This window comes from Acinonyx jubatus, chromosome D4 (assembly GCF_027475565.1).
Source record: "Acinonyx jubatus isolate Ajub_Pintada_27869175 chromosome D4, VMU_Ajub_asm_v1.0, whole genome shotgun sequence".
Classification (NCBI taxonomy): domain Eukaryota; kingdom Metazoa; phylum Chordata; class Mammalia; order Carnivora; family Felidae; genus Acinonyx; species Acinonyx jubatus.
The window spans coordinates 10,740,380-10,759,735 of NC_069391.1; the positions used below are offsets into that span (position 1 = coordinate 10,740,380).

The 19,356-nt window shown below is 42.9% G+C and overlaps 1 protein-coding gene across 3 annotated transcripts in view; it reads left to right on the forward strand.

The window, feature by feature from the left end:
- Positions 1 to 19,356, forward strand: part of NR6A1 (nuclear receptor subfamily 6 group A member 1) — a 227,333-nt gene that overhangs the window by 200,556 nt on the left and 7,421 nt on the right. For 2 of the 3 annotated variants that reach the window (XM_027035090.2, XM_027035092.2), the window contains 5 exons: positions 935 to 990; positions 7,824 to 7,978; positions 9,396 to 9,623; positions 10,949 to 11,203; positions 18,586 to 18,707. In XM_027035090.2, coding sequence (XP_026890891.1) covers positions 935 to 990; positions 7,824 to 7,978; positions 9,396 to 9,623; positions 10,949 to 11,203; positions 18,586 to 18,707 — 816 coding nt within the window. The remainder of the gene's footprint in view (positions 1 to 934; positions 991 to 7,823; positions 7,979 to 9,395; positions 9,624 to 10,948; positions 11,204 to 18,585; positions 18,708 to 19,356) is intronic. The other variant, XM_027035091.2, reaches the window with a different exon arrangement.

The window sequence follows — 19,356 nt, forward strand, 5'->3', positions numbered from 1 at the left end:
ATCTTTGCCAGAAAGTTTTGCCAGATACCATAGTGTTTCTATAATTGTAGATCAGAAGTTTCTCTTCTGTGCCCCCATATTAAGTGCTCCATAAACAGTAATGGCAATAGTATTAGTAGCTATTATGCCTAATAACACTGGTACTATTTAAAGGGTGCTTTTTATTGCTAAATAACTTCTTCCTTTTGTGGAATCACCTGAATAAGAAACAATTGCAATGGGAACTCTACTGGCTGCTTTTATAGGGAGAAACCAATCAGATCAAAATTTTGATTAATTAAAAAAAAACAAAAAACAAAGAACCTTTTCTCATCCTACACATTAGACTGCAACTTAGCCTGAAAATAAAACAAAATATCTAAAAATGGAAATGTTCTCAGGGTGCCTGAGTGGCTTAGTTAGTTTAAGCATCTCACTCTTTGATTTCAGCTCAGATCAGGATCTCATGGTTTGTGGGATCGTCGAGCCCTGCATTGGGCTCTGCACTGACAGAGCAGAGCCTACTTGAGATTCTCTCTCCCCCTTTCTCTGCTTCTCTCTCTCTCTCTTTCAAAATAAATAAATAATTTTTTTAAATAGAAATATTTTTTCTATCCCTCTCTTTAAATTTACTGAAGCCTTCAGATGCATCATCCTGGTGGGATATTTGTAACTGGGGGACTATTAATAAGGCTGTCATCTTTGTTGAAATATTAAACGTATGCATTGTGTACAGTGTGTGTCCATTGCCTTGGGGGTCCAAAAGTATCTGTTGCCTATGAGGTAGCCTAGAATAATGAAAAGAGTATATATACTTTCGGTCTAGAAAGACCTGTTTTTTAATCTTGATTTCACCAATTATTACTTTGTGCTTTGGGCTACATAAGTTCTCTTTTTAAAGTGCCTAGACTTGTGTGGGTATGCTTTGACTGTCTTGGCTTATGTTTCCTTCCAGCAATCAGAGAAGATGGCATGCCCGGAGGCCGGAATAAGAGCATTGGGCCGGTCCAGGTGAGTTCTAGGCCTCACTCTTTGTTATCCATCCTGGAAACCCAGGGCTCCACATGTTCCCATAGCTACTTATCCTTGATCCTCTCATCTCCTGCTGGGGGAGCCATCTTGTTTTCATTCCTGTAAAACTGCTTTTAGAGCCTGGTATGAAAGTACTTTGAAAATCTTAAATATGTAAGATAATTATTTAAAGCTCTTTTTGTGATTCCCTCAACCCTTCCCAAGGATTTCACAGGAAGTCAACTCAATTCTGGTTTTAAACCATCCAGAGAATTTTTTTATGTCATTAAAACAGTCTGGCAGAAATCAGTAAGATTACTTTGCCTTGTTTGTAGAGTAGGAATGATAATACCCATTTAATCTCACAAATATTATTAAGTACTTAGTTTGTACAGGTCCTCTGTACTGTGAACTCAGTCTAGTGGAAGAGACAGATGTGTAAACAGACATTCAGAGTACAGTGAGTAGTAACAGGGGATACCTAGGGAGTACAGAAAAGAGGGACTTCTTTTCTGTTTGGATTGGAGCCATTGTTGGGGACTAAAGACATTTAGGGAAGGCTTCCTAGAGAAGGGAAAGTTTCAACTGAGTTTTGAAGGAAAAGGAGGAATTAGTTATGTTGGGAAGGAATGGGGAGCCAAATATCTTGTAATACTGCTAGACAGAACAGAATGTAAAAAGACCACAAGATGAATCTTTAAGGAATCACAGGGAGTTTATTCAGTCAGGCTGGAGCACTGGGCACATGTAATGGAGTGGCAGAAGATAAGGCAAATTCCTTGAGTTTGGAATCTGTTCTCTAGAGAGTAGCCTTGAACTCTCTTTGATTATAGTTCCTTAGGTAAAGCCTTTGTAGGACAAGCCTACACCACTTTTTCTTACTTGCCAGCAGAAGAACAACTTTATGAAGGAAGAAAATTGGATCTGTGTATGACCCAATATGCAAATCCCTCAGGACACCAGTGGGCAGGACCATGCCTCAAGGATTATTGGTGTGGACCAAGAGGCAACCACCAAAAGCTTTTAAGGAGAGAGAGAGAATCAGATTTGCATTTTAGAAAGATCGTTCTAATAGTAGAAATGGTTTGTGAGGAGCTGAGTAAGTGCCAGTGAAACTGGGGGCAGAGAAAAAGCAATTCAGAGGGTTTTACAGAAGTCTAGCCAAGAGATATAGATAGTGGTTTTAGGTAGGGCAATGATAGTATAGATTGAAGGGGAGAAAATAGATTCAAGAGATATTTAATAGGTAAAATTGGTAGGATTTATCTAATTGAATATGAGGGAATATGAGAGAAAGACAGGAATTCAGTCATTTTGAGACATACGCTGATGATATATGGAGCATTTCCTGTCACATGAACTCATTATGAGTTCGTGTATGCACTCAATTGGGGTGTGGGTGTATGCTATATTCATTCTGTCTTTTTATTAATCCAATATTTATATTCATGTTATTCAAATCATATCTGTTTCTTGAAAGTCAATTTGATTTATTTTGGCCTATACATAGGTATTCTGTGTGTGTGTGTTAAAAAAACATAACATGAAATTAACAAATTAAGTATACAGTACAGTATTGTTTACTATATGCACATTTTCATCTATATAGAGAGCCTTTTCATCTTATAACTGAAACTTTATACTCACTGAGCAGCAACTCCTTATTTCCCCCTCTCCCCATTCCCTGGCAACCACCATTCTACTTTTGCCTTTCTAGGAGTGTGGCTACTTTTGATACCTCATGGAATCATGCAGTATTTGTTTTTCTGTGACTTCCTTATTTCACTTAGTGTATTGTAGCATATGATAGGATTTCTAAGGCTGAATAATATTCCATTGTAGATATATACCATATTTTGTTAATTCGTTCATCTGTCAGTGGATATTTAAGTTGTTTCCAGCTCTTGGCCTTTGTGAATAATGCAGTGAACATGGAAGTGCAAATCTCTCTTTGAGATCCTGATTTCAGTTCTTTTGGATAAATACCCAGAAGTGGGATTACTGGCTCATATGGTGGTTTTATTTTTAATTTTTGGAAAAACCTTCATACTGTCTTCCATAGTGGCCACAACCATTTTCCATTCCCATCCAGCAGTGCACAAAGGTTCCAATTTTCTGCATCTTCTCTAGTACTTTTTATTTTCTGTTACTGTCATTCTGGACAGGTGTGAGGTTTTAATTTGCACTTGTCTGATTGGTGACATTGAGCATCTTTTCATGTATTTGTTGGCTATGCTGTTTATATGTCTTTGGAGAAGATTTTTTGGGTCTGTTTTTGTCTATTCAAATCTTTTGCTGCCCCCCCCCCCCATTTTTTTTTGGAGAGAGAGAGAGAGTGCATGTGAACATAAGCAGGGGAGGGACAGAGGGAGAGGGAGGGAGGGAGAGGGAGAGAGAGAGAGAGAGAGAGAAAGAGAAAGAGAAAGAAAAAGAGAAAGAAAGGGAGAAAGAGAGAATATCCTAAGCAGGCTCCATGCTCAGTGCAGAGCTCAACATGACAAGAAGCCTTTTCTCTGTTTTCTTTTAAGAGTTTTACAGTTTCAGGTCTTACATTTAAGTCTCTAATCCATTTTAAGTTGATTTTTGTATGTAGTATAAAAGATCAGAATCTACTTTCATCCTTTTGCATATGAATATCTAGTTTCCTTATACCACTTGTTGAAGAGACTATTGTTGTGTAGCCTTGGCAGCTTTGTCAAAGATCTTTTGACTCTACATATGTGGGCTTATTTGGGGGCTCTCTGTTCTGTTCCATTGGTCTATAGTCCTGTCCTTATGCCAGTACCATGCCATACTGTTTTGGTTGCTGTAGCTTTGTAATATGTTTTGAAAACAGGAAGTGTAGGGGCGCCTGGGTGGCGCAGTCGGTTAAGCGTCCGACTTCAGGCAGGTCACGATCTCGCGGTCCGTGAGTTCGAGCCCCGCGTTAGGCTCTGGGCTGATGGCTCAGAGCCTGGAGCCTGTTTCCGATTCTGTGTCTCCTTCTCTCTCTGCTCCTCGCCCGTTCATGCTCTGTCTCTCTCTGTCCCAAAAATAAATAAACGTTGAAAAAAAAAAATTAAAAAAAAAAAACAAACAGGAAGTGTAAAGGCCTCTAGCTTTGTTGGTTTTTGTCAGGTTGTTTTGGCAATTTGTGGTTCTTTGTGTTACCATATGAATTTGGGACTTTTTTTTTCTATTTCTGCAAAAAATGCCATTGGAATTTTGATAAGGATTATACTGAATCTATAGATCACCTTGGATCCTATGGACATTTTAACAATATTGTTTTTTAATCTGTGAACACAGGCCGTCTTTCCATTTATTTATATCTTTAATTTCTTTCAGCGGTATACAAGTCTTTCATCCCTTTAATTATGTTTATTCCTAAATATCTTGTTCTTTTTGATACTATTGTAACTGAGATTGTTTTCTTAATTTCCTTTTCAGATTTATTGTTAGTATATAAAAATGCAACTGATTTTTGTATATTGATTTTTTTTTTATCCTGAAACGTTGCTGAATTCCTTTTTTTTTTTTTAAGTTTGTTTATTTTGAGAGAGAGACAGAACAAGTGGGGAAGGGGCAGAGAGAGAGAGAGAGAGAAAGAGAGACAGAGAGAATCCCAGGCAGGCTCTGCACTGTCAGTACAAAGCCCAGTGCTGGGCTCGAACTTATAAACCGTGAGATCATGACCTGAACCAAAGTCAGATACTTAACTGACTGAGCCATCCAGGTGCTCCTGCTGAATTCTTTTATTAATTCTAAGTTTTCTGTGTGGAATCTTTAGAGTTTTGTATTTACAAGATCATGTCATCTATAAACAGAGGTAATTTACTTCTTTCTGGTTTAGATTTTTTAAAAATTTCTTTTACATGCCTAATTGCAACGGCTAGGACTTCTAATACCGTGTAAGGAGAAATGGCAAAAGTGGGCATTTTTGCTGTAATCCTGATCTTAGGAAAAAAGCTCTTAGTTTTTCATTATTGAGTAATGATAATTAGCTGTGGGCTTTTCATGTGTGGCCTTTATTTGTAGTCATTCTTTTTGTATTTAGATGCAGCAGAAAGTTTATCCACTGGGAATAATTCTTTTTTTTTTTTTTTTTGAATGTTTATTTATTTTGAGAGAGAGTGAGAGCACAAGCAGAGGTGGGGCAGAAAGAGAGAGAGAGAATCCGAAACAGGCTCCGTGCTGTCAGCACAGAGCCAGACATGGGGCTTGATCTTCTAAACCGTGAGATCATGACCTGAGCAGGAATCAAGAGTTGGACGCTTAACCGACTGAGCCACCCAGGCGCCCCGGGAAGAATTCTTAAGAATTTCCTCAATGAAGAACCTTCCTCAGTATTACCCAATGACTTTTGAGTACTCTTCTCCCACCATGCCAGGGCTTTTCAGTCGCTTATGTCTCTAGACCCTATGTTCTCTCTAGAATTGAGGTAGCTGATGCTCAGAGAAACATTCCTATTTCATCTCTCGTTACATTTGACATTTTGCTACTAGGCATATAATTTCCTCTTTTGTCTTTTACTTTTTTAGATGATCTGTTAGGAAGAGAAAGCTGTGATCTCCAAGTGCTTAATTACAAGGGATAGAATTGAGCAACTGTTGTGCACTTGCACCTCATAACTTTATCTTAGATCAACCTCCCAAGTCTGTCTGGCTCAGTTTTGCACCCTGTGAGGGAATCCTGAACTGTGAAGGAGGTGGTGTTATCTTCATTTTACAAGTGAGGGAACTAAGGCTCAGAAAACTTGAGTGACTTGCCCAACAGTGAGCATCCAAGTAGAAAATGACAGATGAGGTCTGAACCTAGACGTAAGCACTGCTGGTGTGTTCCATCCCCTTAATGCATCACTGATGGCCTAGTGTACTATGGGACCCATAGGAAGAGACAGGTACAGTACACCTTTGTCTCCCAGCTGGAACCAGTCTTACTGACTGGTTGTTTTCACCTCGCTCAAGTACTTCCATGCCCTCTAAGCTCTGGTCTTCCTCTCACTGCCATCACTGAGCCTGCTTCAGTCAGGGTGTCACTAAATGTCTTACAGTTTGATGGCACCTTTTGTCTTCACATCTTTTTTTTTTTTTTTTTTAATGTTTATTTATTTTTGAGAGAGAGAGACAGAGACAGAGCACAAGTAGGGGAGGGGCAGATAGAGAGAGAGAGACACAGAACCCGAAGCAGGCGCTAGGCTCTGAGCTGTCAGCACAAAGCCTGGTGTGGGGCTTGAACCCACAGACCATGATGAGATCATGACCTGAGCTGAAGTCGGATGCTTAACTGAGTAAGCCATCCAGGCGCCCCTTCACGTGTCTTATACAATGTGTGATTTCAGTGTTCTAAAGATCCCTAAGTGAAAAGATTTGTTTTGCTACATGTGCTTGAATAAAGACTACCGTACCTCCAACTCAGTACACAATCCAAGTTATTTAAGGCCAGTCACTCAACTTGTGTACCAGTTAAATGTTTCTTGTTTTCCCTCCAAGTCCTGTATGCTGGCTGGCTTCCAGTTCTAAATGCCTCCTGTATTTATGATCAGAGCAGCTCAAGGTTTCCTCACAGGCTGCTGGAACAAAGAGTTATGCAGGTTTGACTCAGATTTCAGAGAAAATTTCCTCCCAGGCTTTCTATAGAAACAAAAAATAAAAATGTATCTGGCCTTTCCTCCTTACTACTCACTCTCATCCCATGCTAAGTTTAGCCAGTTAAGCTTCAACTCTGGGTTAAACACTGTATAGAAGATGTGTTTACTCACTCCCTGTGTGGTATGATAGCTAGAGCCAGGGACTGAATACTTGGATACTTTGGCCTCTTCCTCAAACTCCTCCCCAGACGTGGGCACACAGTGTGATCTTGGGCAAGTCAGTTCACTTGTCTGAGCTAGAGTTTCTTCTCATTTATTTAGTAGGGTTGGGAATGTCTTTCTTACTAAGAAAATCCATGTGGAGTTTTATGGACAGTACTTACTAAGTGAACATTTGTTTATCCAACGTGCATTTTTTGAGCACTTTTTTCTAGGTTCTAATCATAGCCTTAGGTCTAATAGAGGGTATTCTTATGATACATTACCATAAATGCTATAAAAATAATAATGATTATGAAGATATCATTGTCAGCCTTCCATAATTATTGCTATGTGCTAAACCCTTTTCTAAACATGTGATAATGTATTAACTAATTTAATCCTCACAATAACCCCACGAGACAGATATTATTCTCTCCACCACATAGATAAAGGAATTTAAGTTAAAATAGGTAAATGACTTGCCTAAGATTGTACAACTTTTAGAAAGTAGCAGAACTGTGTTGGAACAAAGGTGGTCTGACTCTAGAATTCATACTCTTAACCACTGTGTTATTCTGCCTATCTCAGAATCCATAGAATTGTAAGTGGACAGAAGAAGGACCTAAAATTCTGTCTAGGTAGTGATAGAGGGTTCACAAAGAAGGTAACATTTGAATTGGGTCTTAAAAGGCAAGGAGGAGTTTGTTATTGAAGAGTGGTGTTTCAGGGGTAGGGAAGAATAAACTCAAAGACAAAGAGGAATGATGAAGAACATAGACACTTTGTGGCTTGAGAGGAGGGTAAATGGACAAGAGGAAAATTATGGTGAGCTGTGGTGCTAGGAAGCAAGCAACCGAGCTGTCCTAAGATTAGTGAGAGACAAAAAAAAAAAAAAAAAAAAGATTAGTGAGAGACTGTGGGGTATGGAGGTAGAAGAGGGGGAATCTGGGTTTCTCTCTAGAGAGTTCTAGGAATGTGAGTTTTAAATACATTCTCAGTCCTAAAGAAGGAACGGAGGTTATCCTGGACACCCAGTCTAACATGTGTCAATTCCTTGTCAAAGATATCAGAGGAGGAGATCGAAAGGATCATGTCTGGGCAGGAATTTGAGGAAGAGGCCAATCACTGGAGCAACCATGGTGACAGCGACCACAGTTCCCCTGGGAACAGGGCCTCAGAGAGCAACCAGCCCTCACCGGGCTCCACACTGTCCTCCAGGTGAGCTTCAAGGCAAACCCAGCATCATCTAGGGATCACCCAGAGAGTACACAGACCCACACGGAACCTCTGGGCTGTCTCAGCCATTGTGCTCTTGTTCCCTCAGTCTTTGGGGCAGGGACGGACCAGGATGACACAGAACAGCATTTCACAGCCTACTTTTTGCTGAAGACCTTGAAAATGTCAGCAGTCTCTTTGCAGACTAATAAAGTACTATAGCTGCTGTCTGTGCCCATACATTCTTCACCTAACAAAATAACATTTTAAATGTAGCTCTTTTCTCTCATTTACTTTATCACTGAAATAAAACAAACCACATTGACAATATTGAATTAAGTTCTAATTTCTTTGCCTCAGCAAGAGTGAAGATTTTCACTTTATAAATTTTAAGAAACTGAAAAATTTTAAGCTAGTGATTTAAATTTGCTGTTATCATGGAATACCAATTTGGAGACTCTTTGTTCAAGAATGTTAAGTTAGTTGTTATGTGTACATGTAGCCATCAACTACCAGGGAAGATTTCCTTTTTGCAGAAATCTTTCTTATAGGACAGGGATTGATAAACTTTTTCTCTAAGGCCAGATAATAAATAATTTAGGCTTTGTAGGCTATACAGTCTGGGTCTCAGCTACTCAACTCTACCATTATGGTGCAAGAGCCACCAGACACTACGTGAATGAATGAATGTGGCTGTGTACCATTAGCCTATAGTTTACTAGCCCCTGTTACAGGAAATGCATCTAGGTAAAGCTACAGGATTGTTGTTTTAGGTAGCAGAGTGGTTAGATTTCTTCAGTGGTTAGTGGTTAGATTTTTCCAATGGTCAGTGATTAGATTTCTCCAGGAAAATACCAAGAATCTGCCTGCAGATTTTTATCTGCCTTTTTCTTGGAATTTTACTGTAACTTTTATTCATTCATTTGTTCCTTTTGGTTTCAGTTCTTTCAGTTGTTCCTTTTTTGTTCCTTCTTTTGAATGTTTAGGGGAGTTGTTACCACACGTCAGGTTCCTTGCTAGGTGCTGGATTTGTTTTGTGGCCTGGCAAGGCCCTTAGGCTGGCTGTGCGTTAGTTTTCCTAGTAATAAAAAAATACATACCCCCACACCTTTGTGGACCAGAGTCTGTGAGTATCCATTAAAATCTCTTCAATGTGGCACCTATACAAAGAATTTATTCAACCACTCTTTATTCAGTACCTATTTTGCCAGGTGCTGGGTGTCCAATGATAAGTCACACATACACACATCTGTACAGAGTCCCTATCTGGTAGGGGAGACATGCATGTAACCGTTAATTATGTCCCTGATGAAGACACACTGCATGGCCAAAGAACACCTTAGCCACATTGTGGCTCACTTCCTTTGAGCAGGCAGTACACCTGCCATGGTTCTGCTTGACATGAAACTTTTCTTTCCAGTAGGTCTGTGGAACTAAATGGATTCATGGCATTCAGAGAGCAGTACATGGGGATGTCTGTGCCTCCACACTATCAATACATACCGCACCTTTTTAGCTATTCTGCCCACTCGCCACTTCTGCCCCCACAAGCTCGCAGCCTGGATCCTCAGTCGTACAGTCTGATTCACCAGCTGGTATCAGCGGAGGACCTGGAGCCATTGGGCACGCCCATGTTGATTGAAGATGGGTGAGTGCCCCATTTAGTCCTTGCAACTTCAAAATGATCTCCACCCCACACCCACCTTCATCCCTGGCTACTAATACCCTAGGCTTTGGAATGAGTCAGGGGATAATGAGTAATGACTGAAGCATCAGAGGACAAATCTGTATATATCTTTGAAGGCAGTGGTCCCTTGTTTTTCTCTTGAGCATCTTTTTTCATAGAGTTGGGACTGTTTTATCAATCCTTATGGAATTTGGGATTAAAAGACTTGTTTCTGCTTGGGCCTAGCTAGGTAAGCCAGGCCCTGGGATGGCTCTGAAGTGCTTCTCTGGCTCTGAGTCAGAGATGAAATATACTTCTGGGGATAATCATACATTAAGTTCAGGCTCCGTAACAAGGCACTAACTGGTTGTGGACTATCTGCATCTCTAGCGAACGTACCCATTGGTAGTCTGGTGCCATGTGCTCTGTGTACAAACCTGAGTTGGTGGAAGGAATACTCTTTAAATCCTCTGTCACCTCTACCTGAGTAGATACTAGTTCAGCCTTCAGGCCCACCAATTGCTGCACCCATTCCTTTGGCCTGGGGCACAGGCTGTTTGCTATCAAGCTTAGATCCCTAGGATGTATCTGGAGATCTTTCAAGCTAGTCTCCAATATCAGAGGAGGAAATTCAAAGATTTTCTTATAAGAAGGACACACAAAATCTTTATAAATCTGAGTGTGGGGGTGTGGGGAAGAGTCATGCCCAGGGGCCTTGAGAGAAAGAAAACTGGGACCCTATCTCATCCAGCCCAGAGATGAGAAATGCCCTGCTCCTTCCATACAGCAGTAACTCACAAAGGCTAAGCAACTTTAGTTCCTGAACTCACCACCAGGGGGTGCAATGAGAGCAGGAAAACCTTCTGAACATGTTCTCTCTTTCAGCCGTCTGGCCTCAGGCTCATTTTTGTTGTCAGCCCCTGTATTGGGTGGGTACCAGACCTGACCTAATGGAGCTCTCATTGCCAAAACTAGTGCAAGGGTCACAGAATTTTCTCTCAACATGTGGAACATTTGTGGACACCAACATTAAAAGTCATACTCCCTAATAATTGCACAAATTTCCAAGCCTCCTTTCCTTTCTACAACCTTTTCTCACCAAACCCACCTCCCAGCCCTGAGCTTGCTGCTGGCTCCAGTCCTGCCGCTTTATCATTAGACTCAGTTGAATGAAGTTGGAGACCCATGATCAAGGGCAAGAAGCCCACTGCCAGAGACCCTTTCTACTCTTAGGAGTAGCCTCTACCTGTGCCCTTATCCTCCCTCTCTGGCCACCGGAAGTAATTTTCCACTGTCCCTACCCCCAGGTATGCTGTGACTCAGGCAGAGCTGTTTGCCCTGCTTTGCCGCCTAGCTGATGAGCTGCTCTTTAGGCAGATTGCTTGGATCAAGAAACTGCCTTTCTTCTGCGAGCTCTCAATCAAGGATTACACGTGCCTCCTGAGCTCTACATGGCAAGAATTAATCCTGCTGTCTTCCCTCACTGTTTATAGCAAACAGATCTTTGGGGAGCTGGCTGATGTCACTGCCAAGTATTCACCCTCTGATGAGGAACTACACAGGTAAGGGCTGTTGGCTGGGGAGGAAGTCCCAAGCAACCAAACCATTGTCATTCCTGCAAGGTGGGGATGGAGTGCTCCCCACTGACACTCCAAAGGATAGGAATTAAAGCCACACACAAGGCTGGATTTGAATCCTCACTCTACCACTGACTACCTTTGTGACCATGGTCAAGTCTCTGATCCCCAGGTTCTGAATTTCTAAAATGGGATAATACCAGTACTTCCCCCAACAAGGTAGTTGTGAAAAATAAATAATATTGTGCAGCATGCCTTAACAGAGTTCTAAGCTATTATTATTATTATTATTATTATTATTATTATTATTATTTTAATCACATCTGGATCATTGAGGTAAGAGAATATATCTGGGAAAAACAAAAAAAATCTAAACTCTAAACTTTATCTGTAAGGTGAGGGGGCTCTGAGCTATAGTTTACAATTCAAGAATAAGACCTAGAAGTCACTGCAGTATCTACTGTGTGCCAGGCACCGGGCTTGGCTTTTTTTTTTTTTTTTCCTTAAGTTTATCTATTTATCTTGAGAGAGAGAAAGAGAATGTGAGCAGGGGACGGGTGAAGAGAGAGGGAGAAAGAGAATCCCAAGCAGGCTCCACACTGCCAGTGCAGAGCTCAGTGTGGGGCTCAGTCTCACAAACTCTGAGATCATGACCTGAGCCGATACCAAGAGTTAGTTGCTTAACCCATCTGAGTCACCCAGCTGCCCCTGGGCTTGGTATTTTATATGATTGTCTTCTTTCTTTCTCACAGCCTCCAGCATTATAGGTGTGGTTATGCCCATTTTATAGATAAGAAAACTGAAGTTCAAAGAGACCTGCCCTTGAGTGTTGGGACCAACACTCCAGAGCCTGGATTTGAACCTATGCCTACCTGGTGTCAAAGCTTAGGCTCTGTTACTGTATCTGAGATGCAGTGAGATGGTAACAGCATGGGACTAAGAGACTGAGCCATTCTTTTCAATGTTTTCTGGCATAATGTCTCATCCCAGCTGACCAGGATCCTAATCTCCCTGTCTAGCACAAATCTTTTACTCACTTTGAAGACCTACAGCACATGGTGACAACCCAAAATCAGAACAAATGATCAGTTGATACAGCTTTTCTGGCTTATTAATTTATCCATGTGAAAAATAAAGCTTAAATCACATTGCAATAGACATTGCATTAATTCACCGTTATTGAACAGTTTAAAAAAACGAAGTCATGGGATTCCAGAGCACCAAGAAAGAGAGGAGAAAAGGTACCCCCATCAATGAAAGCTGAAGGAGATGGGGTGCTAGCCCCCACACTTCTCTACACAGGACCAAAGTACATCTTCCCCTGCCATCCAGTTACCATGGCATAAAGACAGGGGGAGTGTTGGGCTGAGAGTAAAGCTCCAAGACTCTCAAGGGCTCTTTGCACAGCTGAGGGAGGGAGGAATCAGGGTGCCAGTACCCTCCTCTGATTTTCTAATATTTCCTTTTCAGTGATGCTTACTGGTTTCAGGGTAATCTGTAAATGACAGAGCTTTGAACCCAGCTGACACTTTGACCTGTAAACAGAGCTATCTGATTTTGCTCATGACCTAACCCCTTGTCTTGAGCCTCTAATTCATTGTTTCTATCAAATTCCTATCTCCTCCTTAACTCTGGGCCAACTAAGTGTTTGAATTGCGGTTAGCAATGCTAATACTGTCAGGGTTTGTAGAGCTGGCCCAATGAGCCTGGCCTCCTTATTTGCTTCGAATCCACCAGTGCAGCCTGGGGCTGTCTACAAAGTCAGCCTATGGGCTCCAGTCTCTATAGAATGATGGGTTTTCCCAGGTCTTCTGCAGGTAGGCAAGGATCATTGGCCATGCAGATCCCTCTGTGGCTTTGAGCTTTATAAGGCACCCCATCCCACTGTATCCAGTCCCTTGGGCCCTAAGAGCAAGGCAGGGGCCAGTAACTGCTAAATTAGTGAGGGAATGTTTATTTCCTAGGAAGCCTCCTTACCAAGGAGAATGTAGAGTTGCACTGTCCAATATAGTAACTGCTAGCCTCGGGTGACTTTTTAAATTTAATTTAATTAAAATTTAATAAAATGCAAAATTCAGTCCTCATTAGCACTAGCCACATTTCCACGTGCTCACTAGCCACATGTGATTAGTGGATCGTGTATTGGACAGTGCAGATACAGAACATCACCATCATCTCAGAAAGTTCTGTTGAACAGTGCTAATTCTAGATGATGTATTGGTGCTGAGCTCTCTAGTGGATTCTAAGGATAAGAAATAGATTTGTTGTCAGGACTTACTACTCCATGTTAAAAGCATATGGAATCCTTCCATGGAAAAATAGGAGTTAAATTTCAACAAGTTAGTTCTGATTCCATGTACTAGGACCCTGTCATGCATGTCAGGGGAGCGGTGTTGGGATCGTAGATGATGCAGACACGGTTTCTGACTCAGGTGAGAGCCCCGTGATTTAGGAGATTGGGAGACAAATAGAAACAGATAACAGTCTATAATCCAGGGGGATACTGGTAGAGATTGAGGGACATATGAGGGACTAGGAAGTAAGTACCTCTACTTGGATAATCAGGTAGTGCTTGCCAGAGGATAAGACATTTGAGTTGCATCTTGAAGTGGGTTTTTATATGTAGATTATAGAGAACAGGAGGAAGGCAGGAGATAAAACAGAGTCCTAGAAGTTAGAGATCTCGGATAGTTGGTTTGTGTACAGAATCGAAAGCAATCCTGTGGATTGTATAGAGAGAATGTATCTGAGAGACAGAAATGAGGGGAGAAATGAGTGGAGAAAAAGGTATAAAAAGGCAGATCATGAAGGTATTCAAATGCCAATCTAAAGAATGTGGATTATATTATGTAACTACTGTTAAGTCCTAGGATGTTTTTAAGTGGAGTAATTACATGGGCAGTTAGCATTTTAGAAAGATCCCTGAGGCTCTAAAGTCAGGATTGATTGGCATGGACAAAGCTAGAGGGTGGTGTCTGTGTAGGAGGTTGTTCCATAATCCAGGTAAAAGAAAACAAGGCCTGGACAAGGCAGCAGTGACTATGGGAATAGGGAGGGCAGCACAAAATTAAGAGATAACAAGGAGGTAAAGTCAGTGGGACTTCAGTGAGTGGAAAGTTGGGTGGGGGTGCTACCAGGCAGGTGAGTGCCAATTCTCTTAGCCAAGATAATGGAGCCTGAGAAGAACAGGCTAAGAGATGAGCCACTCAGAGTTTGATCTGGAGTCTGTTGAGCCTGAGATGCATGGGGAACTGCCCTGGAGGTCAGAGGAAAAGGAAGTGTGAAAAAGCCTGGAATCAGGTACATCAGTGTAAAGCATTCCTTCCTCTGCTGGAAACCCAGGGTGTGGAGTCTGTAATTGGCCATAGCTCTTTTCTACCTTGCCTGCTCCTGCATTACTCCTACTCCCCCAAAATGCCTTTACTTTTTCACAACTCTTAAGTGCAAGTAAGTTCCTGCTGTCATGAAAGGGCTTTTCCCCGATGATACATGACCACCTCCTTTTCTCTTCTCAAATATTGAATCAAATTTATGGTACCCATTTTCCTTAATCAGGCTGTTATCAGACAGTGAGCTGGGTGAATTTGATTTAAAGCAGATTGTAGCACCAGCCAGTGACTGCTCCTGGCCCTAATCAAGACTCCTTCACTCTCAAGAGAAGATGCCTTGCACTAGATGGGCTTTAATGGGCAATTCTATCTCACAAGCACTAGCTCCATTTCTGCCAGATCTGTGAAAAGTTGCCTCCCAGCTTCCCTGCTCAGATCCTAGCTGTAAGGTTCAAGAAACACAATCATTTTGCTGTTACAACAGGAGCAATGATGATGATGCCATTAATAATGATAATAGTTAACAATTATAGACCGTTTATTGTGCCAAATTCCATCTTAAGTGCTATACAAACATTATTTGTTTAGTCCTCACCACCACCCGAAGCAACTGCACTAATATTATCCTTGTTCCACAGAGGAGGAGCATGAGGGTCAGAGAGGTGAAAACTCAAAGCTACAAACCTAGGAAGAGATGAAGTAGACATCACCACCTAGATCTGTTGTGCTCCAAAGCCCAGAATCCTTACCGTTTCCCTCTGCTGAATTATTTAGCCTTCTCAAAACTTCGGCTTTCTGGAATGTGTCCTGGAGTTAGAGTCTTACTCCCATCGTGGAGTGTTTATGTGGGTGCTGAGATGGCAGTTCCTCTAAGGTTGTGGCTGATGACTGCTCCTGGGGGTTAGGTGCATTTAGCTGAATGAAAAGGAGACAACTAGGCCTCTCAGCCCCCTTAATGGGACATAACTTACATAGTGTCAGTTTCAATTGCTGACTGAATGGTCCAGTGGTTTGGGGGATCCTGGCAGGAATGTTTTCTTTGTCCTAGCATGCCTATGTAATGGGAACCTCGAAGAAGAATGGGTGTGTTTGTCCAACTTTCTGGCTTTAAATGCTGATAATGTGCAGACAGGGAATACAGGGGCGTTAGAACTGTGGAGTGGGCAGATGTGGAGGAGGCACGGCTGGAGGAGAAAGCAGGCCCATGGAACAGAGAACAATTTGTTTATCAAGGGGTGGGATGCGGGGTGTGGAGGAAAGCTTTGCAGTCAGGCTGTGGAGACTGAGTGGGGGCTACTGGGCTGGCTGCCAGCCCCCCACCACTGTCAGGGGTCCATGATAGTTGCCTGTCCTAGGAAATTTGGAAAAGAGAGTATGTGCTGTCCCCAGTAGAACGGGCAGATTTGGGACATGTGCTCATGCCAGGCACTTGGGAGCTCCTTTGTATCCCTTGCAGTAAGTTCACCACCGCAGGCTGGGGGTCTGGCTGATAACCACACACCTGCAGGTTCTGCAGTGCCAGAGGGAGCACTTGGGGCAAGCGGTTGCTGATTAAGGGAGAGAACATTATCTTTGTTTGCTACACTGCTCCGCGCCACAGATAGATGCTGGCATTGCCGCTCTGCTTGTGTCCTCCTTTTTGACCTACTGCTTTTCATCCCCACACCACCCCTCCAGGCAGATCCTAGAGGGAATTTGCAGGAAAGACCTTTTTCCTCTCAAGAACAGAAGTAGCCAGCAGAGTACTGTGATGAGGCAGTGATGTGATCTTCACTCTCAGGCCCACTGCCTCCTGCATGTCTCAGCAGCATCGAGGCACTGCAGCATACCCCGCACGTAGCTGAGTTGAGCCCTGGGCTGAGTTGCTGTGGGAACCTGACAGTCAGGGAGTGGACAATGGAGTGCTGAGAAAGCAACAGGCTTGGAATCAGAAAATTTAGGTTTAAACTTTGGCCCCACCCACCACCACTTATCTACCATGTAACTTTTGTGGAAGGCAAGATGCTCTTCTTTTGCTTCCTTATCCCTAACGTGGAGGTGATATCTCATGGTTGTCAGGGGGGTAAAATATAAGAATGCACTAGGGGCACAGTAAATAACCTCTCTGAGCTTTGTTTTCACATGTGAACAGAGAATTATAATACCAATTTGGTGGATTTATTGGGAGTATCCAATGAAATAATGTGTGTCGAATATTTAACAAAGTACCTGGCAAGTAGCAAATGCTCAACAAAGGGTAGAATGGTAGATAAGGTTAGTATAGGAGCTGTTCAGTATAAATTTGTCTATCAGCCAGTTTGGGAAAGTATTAATAAAGTTATAAAAACTGTTGGGCCAGGCACAGAGAGAAATGGAGTCAGCCGTCATTGTTGAGATCAGCTGATGGAAGAAACAAAACCCCAGCTCAGACTAAGGGGGAGCCAGACTTTGAGGCAAAAGGGCCAGGGCTCTAGATTGCAGGTAGCTGCTGCTGTAGCTCCCCCTGGTGCTTGAGAAGGGCAGATGCCTCTGGCTCCAACCAGGGCCAGGCTTTCCCCAGGGAAGAAAAAATGTGCTGCTTGCCCAGGAGGCCAAGTCCTTGCAAGGCCTTCAGAGTCAACGCAGAATGTAGTAGAGCCCAGACAGCAGTAGTACATCCCCAGGTGTTGAGGGGGGCAGACAGCGCCTTCTTGCCTGGCATAGGACTGCAGTACTCAGATCTGAACATGCCACCAGGGAGCAGTCCCAGGGCTGAGCATCTTCTCTCCATGACTGAGCTGCATCTAAGGCCTGTCTGGAACTCTCCTTAGTCCACTCCTGGAAGGGCAGAGGCTGAGCGTGACCCCGACCCCAGCTTTTATAAACACTTGCTTCCCCATTAAGCCTTTTTGCCTTCTTGGTTTGGTGGTGTCCCCACCTCTGGTATGAGGTATTCCCCACTAAGACCCAGAGGATTAGTCCTCTAACCTTGGCTTCCTTTTTCTAAAACTTGGTCTTCCCCCAAGGAGCTTTCTCCTGATCCAAAGAAAGGATCATGGTCCGCATTGAGTCTTACCTGCTATGTAGATGTTGGAAAAACCAAGGCCTTGGGAAGTTAGCCCAGGTTCCAGGTTCTAGCTCTGCCACCAACTGTATGCTTGTGGACCAGTCTCCTCCATTCTTTGAACTTCAGTTTCTCGTCCGTACAGTGGTAATGATAGTCTCACCTAGCCCATAGGGCTAAGAAGATTAAATGAGAAAGTACACATAAAGTGCCCAGCACAGGGACACCTGGGTGGCTCAGATGGTTGAGCGTCCAACTTCGGTTTGTGGGTTTGAGCCTCGCATCAGGCTCTCTGCTGTCAGCACAGAGCCTGCTTCAGATCCTCTGTCTCCCCCTCTCTCTGCCCCTCCCCCACTCACATGCTCTCTCTCAAAAATAAATAAATGTATTTTTTTTTAAAGTGCCCAGCACAGAGACTCGTATGACATGGAGGCTCAGTTAATGTTTCTGTCCCTCCCTAGCTGAAGTCAGGGATGCCAAACATTTTTTTTCACTGTGTGTAACCTCAGCCCTGCTAGAAACAGTGAACCTAAAAAATATAACCGTCAGCTTTTTCTTCATCGTGGCAGAAGCTCACATAGAGTCACCATGGCAGCTGCCATTGACACTGCAGGCTGCATTTCAACAATAGTAGTACCTTAATAATGTCATATTTCTCCACATTTACGTTTCACAGACTGCCTTTGGCCCTTGTTACCCTAAGCAGACAAGTGTTACTATTTTACAGAAGAGGACCTCAAAGGTTAGAGGGGTCAAATGATTTTCCCAAAGTCTTATAGCTTTTATATGTTGGAGCTGGATTTGAACTTAGATTTGATTGACCCCACCTGACCTTGGGAACCTCAGCTTATATGAGCTCTCTTGGCTGCTAGACAAACCATGGAGCTACCTGTCCTTCACAAATGGTTCTGGATTCCATTTCCCCCAAGTTCGGGCTCTTTTCAATCCTGGATTCCCTAAGGAGCTATAGGAGACCTCTGGCTTCCCTTCCTTGACCTCCACTGTCTGTTTCCCAGATTTAGTGATGAAGGGATGGAGGTGATCGAGAGGCTCATCTACCTATATCACAAGTTCCATCAGCTAAAGGTCAGCAATGAAGAGTACGCTTGCATGAAAGCAATTAACTTCTTAAATCAAGGTAAGTAGCTGGGGATGAGGAAAGGGGACTTTGTTGTTGTTGTTGGCCAGAGAGCATTTGCCCTCGTTTCACACACCACCTCCCACCCCTTTACCCTCAGGACTGTCGCACAGAATCTGCCACACCATGTGGGTACCAATCTTAGATAAAGGCCTGCGCTCCCCTCATCCTGCCCCTCTATAGTGCAGAGCATGCTTTGGATTTTTTCTTCAAACCTAAATGCCACAGTCTCTATAACTCATAGAGGAAGGAAAAGGATTCGCTTTGTTTAGTCAGTTTTAATGCATTTAAACACAGACACCAAGGACAGTACATGCGTCATTTAAAATTTGTACCAAGTTTACCAGCAACTGAAGAAGAGCAGGGTGACTGATGAAACTATTGGAGATAAGACCTCTGTGACAGTCTGGCAGTGCTTCTGACGGCCCCTTCAGGGCAGAATGGTGGTGCACAAGAACTCACACAATGCGTATCAAGCATGGCTTTTGTTTAGAGGAGGGCCGAATGTGGTTTATGTGGGGGGTTACCTGCAAAGTGGTGCTTGGTAGCTGCTAGTGACCGGAGTGTAGAGGAGAATTTGTATTCCCTTTTTTCCAAAGTAGTGTATGAGTGCTGTACTCTCACAGTGCAACGGGGCGCTTTTGCTGCC